General features: G+C 38.6%; 1 protein-coding gene across 1 annotated transcript in view; it reads left to right on the forward strand.

Moving 5' to 3' along the window:
- The window catches only part of CRADD (CASP2 and RIPK1 domain containing adaptor with death domain), a 43,220-nt gene extending 42,188 nt beyond the window's left edge, over positions 1–1,032 (forward strand). Inside the window, exon 3 of the mRNA XM_060777318.2 lies at positions 184–1,032. Coding sequence (XP_060633301.2) covers positions 184–485 — 302 coding nt within the window. The 3' untranslated portion in view covers positions 486–1,032. The remainder of the gene's footprint in view (positions 1–183) is intronic.
- Positions 1,033–7,593: the final 6,561 nt, after the last annotated feature.

Genomic DNA, 7,593 nt, shown 5'->3' on the forward strand with positions numbered 1-7,593 from the left:
CTTAAATGGACTTTTTTGCCACATAGATATTTCATTATATTTAATTATAATGCCATCTGATAAATCTTGTTAGCATATGATTCAAGTGCATTCGTTCTGAGGTCTACACTAAAGTTTTCTTTTTCTTATACTATGTGGAATTTCAGTGCAATTTCTCTGTCTCTTTTTTTTTCCTTTTTCTAGATAATGAAATACCTGGGATTTTGCAGCACACTTTGAAAAACCCACCAACAGACCAGCAGATTAACAAACTTGCTAGAGGACTTGGATCTGAATGGGAGTTCATTGTGTTGTCTCTGGGCTTGACACAAACTGACATTTATCGTTGCAAAGCCAATCATCCTTACAATATTCAGTCACAGATTGTGAATGCCTTCATTTTATGGAGGCAACGTTTTGGGAATAAAGCGACTTTGGAGACTCTATGTGATAGTTTGAAGCTGGGAGAAGTGGATTCCTCTATAATCCAACAATTGTTTCAGTGAGATTCTTATCATTCTTAATGGAAGAACTTGAAATTAAAGCTGGCTTTATTCAACTATCTCAACTTTTTTCCCCAAGATGAATTTTTATTGCTCTTAATGGAACTTGAGGGTGTCTTTTAATGCTTTTAATGTAGTGATACTTTAAATACCTTATGATCTGTGATTTTGTTGATACAAGCAATTGTTTCAGATTGCACTTATTCCATGCATAACTTTTGGAGGCCATGATTTGTTGGCTCTCCTTCTGGTGGTGAGCCACTTAATGTATTTAGCTGAGGTGGCCTTCCAATGGCAGGAATTCTCGGCACCTCCAAGGCCTTACTTGAAGCCTCATTAGCCTTGTAAAATCTGCCAATAATTATGCTGTTGTGACTTCTTCGAGAAGCTAGGATCACCTCCACGTCTTGATGTTTCCAAGATCATGAGCTGAGCATACAGACAAGGATTTCTCCTTAGTGACCAAATCATACTCTCTTGACAACTCCAAAATATGTATAGGAAATAATGAATGAGAAAACAGTGCCAAAATAAACAAGATGTTGATGTATATGTCTTGCCATATTTCTTTCTTACTTGATGGATGGTTTTGGCTTGGATAATTCTTTATTGTAGTTACTACAGGGTGAGGCAGCATAACTTCCTTTTTTAAAATGCACGCCATTCAATCGGTTGAAGACGTAGCGGAGCGCTAGTGGTCTCGTTCAAGAGGCCACTAGGAAGTTTTGTCCTGGCACAGTTTAGTCGCCATCATGCGTTGGAACAGTGAGGAGCGTGCTTTTGCCGTTGAGGCCAACTTTTCAAGCAGATTTGGAGTGGCCAGCCCGCTCTCCAGATTTGGCCCGTTGTGATTTTTTTCTATGGGTTTTTTTTGAAATCCCGTGTTTATGTGAACCGTTGAAGGACCCTACAAGATTTGAAGACCAACATCCAGGAAGAAATTGCCAACATAACGCCTGCTATGCTGGCAAGAGTATGACAAAAAGCCAGAAATCGGTTTACTCAGTGTATGGGGAATGGAGAATGGGGGATGTCACCTACCTAATTTGATCTTTGAAACTACATAAAACAAAACTTTAGGTATGTGCCTACATTATAAAAAAATAAAAATTTCTGATTCATACAATGGGTTTTATTAAGTTTTGAAAAAAGGAAGTCATGCTGCCTCACCCCGTATGATTGAGGTGCTGCAGTCTTCAAGAATCAAGAATCTGGTATGTGGCTTTTCATGCAACTTGATAGGAGCCTTGGTGGTTCGAACCTGGGGATGTGAGACAAGCCTCCCACAAGGATGGTGAAACATCAAACATCCGGGCATCCCCTGGGCAACGTCCTTGCAGACGGTCAATTCACTCACAACAGAAGTGATTTGCAGTTTCTCAAGTCACTCCTGATATGAAAAAATGCAACTTGACAATTAAACTTCACACAAGATGTAAACATATTAAAAATAATAATAAAATATAACCAGCAAATTAGAACTTAAAAATGAAATTGAATTAAAAACACATCCACAAAAAAGTAGTAGCTAATTTAATTTTTGGCAACTTTTTGTGCTCACAGTAGCTCAAACTTACTAAAGCTACCAAAAGATTTAGCTGAAAACCATGGGCGTTAACCTAATGCTTGAATGACATTTGTTTAGGTGTCTCTCAAACATTACAAAATGGACCTTATTGGGAATTAAGGTGCCACAATCTAAGACTGTTCCCTTCCATCTTGCCTTTAAAAACCAAAAAGAATTCCTGTGACAGATTTCAAGGAGTGGACAAGTTCAAAAGAAAAGGCAGTCCTTCAAAGAAAAACAGCACTCTCTAGATGTGTGTCTGAATCATGGATCATAAATACCTATCAATTCAGTGACAAAATACGTATTTTAGATTATAAGTACTAATGTCTAGACATTTTCCATAGAGATAAAAATGCTTTTCCAAAATATTTATATGAACATTGTTAGCAAATAATATCTTCTGTTAAAAAAAGATTGTAGCCCTACTGTTGACTCTGGCAGCCTGAATTCCAGACAGCATGATTTGTTTCAATTCCTAGAAACACAGTGTGGAGTATCTTATTTTGAATGCTTTTATAAAGCTGTGTTGATTGCAACATTCATAATGCCTTTACACCTCAGTCAAATATTTTTTTTTTTTGCCCTATAGTATGCCAAGCCAAATTAGAAGCTGCACAGTTTGGAATGGGTTGTGTTTGTGTGGCACCAGTAATTAAGAAACTCTTTAAACCCATGAGTTGCTATAGTAAAATGCTTATGATATATCTTCTCTTTCTAGCCACTTTGAATCACAAGAGCCTTAATGAGCTACTATTTCTTAGTATGACCTATCACTTTCAATAATTATTTGAGGTCACACTTAAATTAGGGTTTTCTTTTAGGGTTTTCTTTTACATCCTTGACAAAATGATTTGGAAAGGTTAAAATAATACAACTTTGAATGCTTGCACATGAGATTAAAAGTTAAAATTCAGCAAAATGCAAAAGTGTATGAGTTTTAGGTACCAACAATCCCCTCCCTTCCTCTCTTATCCTCCTGCCCTTCTTCTGACACCACCTTGCCTCCCCTTCAGGGAAGTCCCTCCCTCCCTTTCCCCTTCTTTCCTTCTGACATCAGAATCCTTCTCTCCAGTAACTAACCAACTGCAATCTTGCAATCTTTTCAGCCAGAGACTGACCTTCTGCTTCCCCTAGCCCAGTGGTTCTCAACCCGTGGGCCACAGCCCATTAGTAGGCCGTGAGGACAAACATCCAGTCTGCGAACTTCCTTCCTCTTTCTTTATTATTTTATTTTATTTTATTTTATTATTTCTGCTCTTTTCTGCAGAAACCCCACCACTTTTGGTACTAATGTTGGAGAGTGGTCCCTGGTCAAAGTGGGCCCTTGTCAGGTGGGCCCTGGTCAAGTGGGCTCTGGTCAAGTGGGTCCTGGACAAAGTGGGTCCTCGTCAAGTGGACCCTGGTCAAAAGATTGTTGGGAACCACTGACCTAGCCCTTTTCTCCTGTTTGCCTTATTCGCATTTTTTTTGCATTTTTCTTATTATTTAATCTGCTTTCTGGCTTTTTATACAGTAATTATTATTACTATTTACTATATAGCATTACTATCATTTCAAGATATTTATGGAGTATTTGGAGTTTATTATCATTATAACCATGTATTGGTTGACTTCTTTTTTGAGTATATTTACTAGCACTGTTCTCAAATCTTTTAATATTAACATGATTGTGGTATTGCTAATATATATTTATTTTATTCAGTGGTTTGCTTTTTTCCTGGATAAATAACCATTAGGAGTATTGCTTATATATTTTCATTTATAATTATTACTGGTAATTAGTGTGCTATTTCTATGGGGTAGCCATACAAGGCTCAGGAGGGAGGAAGACCTCTTTCCTTTTGGCCCCAGTCCTCATTGTGTTACAAGGACCTCCACTTATTGAAACATTAAGGAGCCAACCTCTTGAACAGGCAGAAGCCCCCACACATCAACAACAGCAAAGGCACCCCTTGTGAGACTTGGCACACCACAAAGCTGCTTTCGCCAACCTCCATCAAGAAAACATCCAATGTCAACGGGAGGAATTCTTTGGCCAGCAGTGGGTGGAGTACCATTTCCATCCTGGGCAGCCCCACATCCAGTTGCCCTTCACTGGTTGGGGAGAAGAAGACAACGACGACCAAGAAGAAGACCAGGAAGAAGATTGTCCCTCAGGGGAGACCCCACAGGCATCTCCAAGGCCCAGCTTTGACCACCATGATCTTCTGCTTTTGAGGGCTGGCAGGATGGCCGGCATGGCAGGTAGGCCTTCAGGAGGAAAGGGCAAATGAAGAAGATAGGAATCAATAACACTACCTACCTAAACTTTGACAAACTCAAAGGGATCTCCGGCTTCCTTCAACACCCAGTGCACCCTCCCCAAAGGAGGTTCTACTCCTCATTTCTTTGTGGAGGATTAGGCCACATAACCATCTTATCAAGGAAGCTCACAGCAGCTCATGCATCATGCTGGGTTTTAAAAATGGATTTTGAACAACTCTATCCTGTTGAAATCACAATTTGGAATTGGACTGAATTTTCATCTGGTCCATGGAAACATTCATGCTCTTATTTGTGCTATCTGCAAGATAGCAATGAATACTTTTTTGTTTTTGGCAATCAAACATAAACATAACTGTTTTAAAACAGCCTACCCAGCAGCTAGACCAGCAGCATGTCAAGTGTAAGACATGGGCACCAAGAAAGACCATGTCAGATACTGAGCTCTGAACTCATTACGTCCCTGTCCTGCCCAGGGCTGCCCCATTTGAGTTTTGTATTTACGTTTGCATTTCTGTTTCGCTTTGGTTTTTATTTTGTGTTTCTGCTTTTTAATATTTATGTTTAACTTTTAACGGCAGTTGTATTGGGCTACCTACCCTTTAAACAGCCTCTGAAGAAACCATATAATACTTCTTGGCCGAAACGCAATGGGTTTTTTTCTTGGAATAACCCCCTCCACTTTTCCCCATGAATCCCGAGATTGTATTCCATTGCTAATGTTAAGTTATCATCATGCAAGACGAAGTTAGTAGAGTTTTTTAAAGCTCTCCTTGTAACCATAAACGTAATCCAACATGGTACAAGGTGACCTGGAACTTTCTTTCTGTGTTTCTTTCTGTACTAGCACCAAGTTTTTTTATAACATGAGGGATTTTTCAAACAGTCACTCTTTTCTCATAATTGAAAATGGCCCCACCGGTACAGAAACACATCACACGGCTATGTTTGCAGACAGCTGCATGAGAAATTAAATGGGAACAGACTCAAGCAGAACCTCAGTTCTTCTACATTCCAAGCAACTGCCATATCTGATTTTTGTGAGTGGCACTTTTTCAACAGTCCCTTAACTGTTAAGAGGCACAGTGGATTCTGAACCTTAAGAAAGAGTTGGTTGTTCATTGCAACATTATTAGAAACTGGTCAGCATAGGGAGCAGCTTATGTTTAACAGTGGTAGCTAACTAGGACATCCAGTAGTTCTGAGCCACCCTGAAAACTTGTGATAGGGTAACATACAAACATCATAAAAAATATCCTAGAAGGAAAACAATAGGTTCCTCATTCGATAATCTCTATAACTAGCAACTGTTGCTAAAGCACTGCATCTCTTGATTGAAGGTTAATTAAATATCAGCAGAATCCAGTTTCATATGGAGCAGCTTGTAAATATAATTCTCACAAAGTATGGGCTAAAACATTACCAAAATTATAAGGTGATAGTGAAGGAAGCATAGTTTTAAAAGGGAATTTTCAGGGATGTTCCAAATGCCCATATGCCCTGATTTACTGCCACATTGGCCTGCTTCTGCAGAGGGCCTTTGTTTGCAGAGAAATGCTGATGATTTGAGAAAACGTTGCAGAGAGGAAGTTACTTTTCAAGGATAAAAGTACATCAGGACAAAACTGGCTAGCTGGTGGCTAGTTGATAGTCCCCAAGTTTCCCAGTCATTTCGGAGTTATGCTTTCAACAGAATAACAAAAAGACTGATTCATTAAGACAGTCATGGTCAGAGAACAATAGACTATAGTTGTGCCATTGTTAGGATCTCATGTGTGCTTACATGCCTGCCAAAATCATAAAGAACCAATGAGCATCTGTATGGCCAGCTCAGACCAATGAAATTATTGATCTTTGAACACCAATGAGAATGTGTTTTCAATTTACTGCCAAAGTGATAAAAGCTCTGCATCCCTATTGAGAGTTGCGACAAAACCTTTGATTTAATTCCTGTATGCATGTTTGTTGTTATTTCCATGGCTGCGCAATAAAATAGCTTTTTTGCAGTTTGAAGATTCAGCTTTCGTGATGGCCTTCCTCACCCACCCCACTAGAAAGGGAGCTCCTGCTTTTTAGATTTGGATTTAAGGAGTATTTTGGTTCTTTGCCCCTTCAACAGTGTTGCTTATACTAAAAAAAATCATCAGGTGCTTTACAAAAAAAGAAAAAAAGAAAATACAGTTAGCCCCTGGCTTTAGGTTTATATAAATTAACAACATGAGCATTTTGGTTATAGTTTTTCTATTGGCATATTCTTACAAGAGTCAAAGTCTAAAGTGAGTTGTTATAATGGGACAGCTTAATAACTAACATCTTTATCTTGTCCATTTTAGTATGATGTTGAATTGGGGGGGGGGGGGGGGAGAGAATTATTTAATATAACAGTTATGCTAACTGTATTTTTCAGTGAACATTTTAATTTTCTGATTACAAGCATTACGCTATGAACTTCTAGACAACTACTCTTTCTGTTTTGCTTCAACATAAAGGAGTCCCCAACGACTTTCTATTTGTGGTGAAATGGGTTGTAGGGTCATGAAAGATAATAATTCCATTAACTGAAGTTATCACAGGATTTGGTTTATGGAATTCTAGAAAATAGGCACCAACTCAAAATGGCTGCCATGGCACCATGGTTAGTCTCAAATGGTTGCTGTGGGGGCCATGACTAGTCACGGTAGATAATTTACTTTCCCAATCAATGGAGGCAGAGGTAGATTTGAAACCCAACTGCTTTTTGACTCCACTGAGCACAACAGAACAGCCATTTCACTGAAGGAGAACTGGTGGCCTATGCTAAAACACAAGCTCTCCTTCCAGAAAAGACAAAATGCACACACAAAAGAGATACACACTATGAAAACATAATAATAATAATAATAATAATAATAATAATAATAATAATAATTTTATTTTTTACCCACCTCTCCTCCTGGCTCAAGGTGGGTTACAAAATAATTAAAATACATAAACATTGTAAAAATACTAAAAAAAAAAAAAACATCCAAACTACAAAATATTAGTTCTGCACAGAAACAGATACAATGCCCAGTTTGCTCCTTGCAGCTTCCCCAGGTCTGTCCCCTATTGCCACCATTGAAACATACTGGGCAGCTGTTTCTCCCCACTTCATCATCCTACTTTTCTATCAATAACAAGTAGCCAGAAAACAGAACTCCAAGCAGTACCCATAATAATGCCCAGAAACATTCTGGCAAAAGAAAGAGATTAAAGAGACAGGGTGTCTTGCAGTTGATACTTCACTTTGCAATCCGTTAT

This window comes from Anolis sagrei, chromosome 5 (assembly GCF_037176765.1).
Source record: "Anolis sagrei isolate rAnoSag1 chromosome 5, rAnoSag1.mat, whole genome shotgun sequence".
In the NCBI taxonomy this organism is placed as follows: Eukaryota; Metazoa; Chordata; class Lepidosauria; order Squamata; family Dactyloidae; genus Anolis; species Anolis sagrei.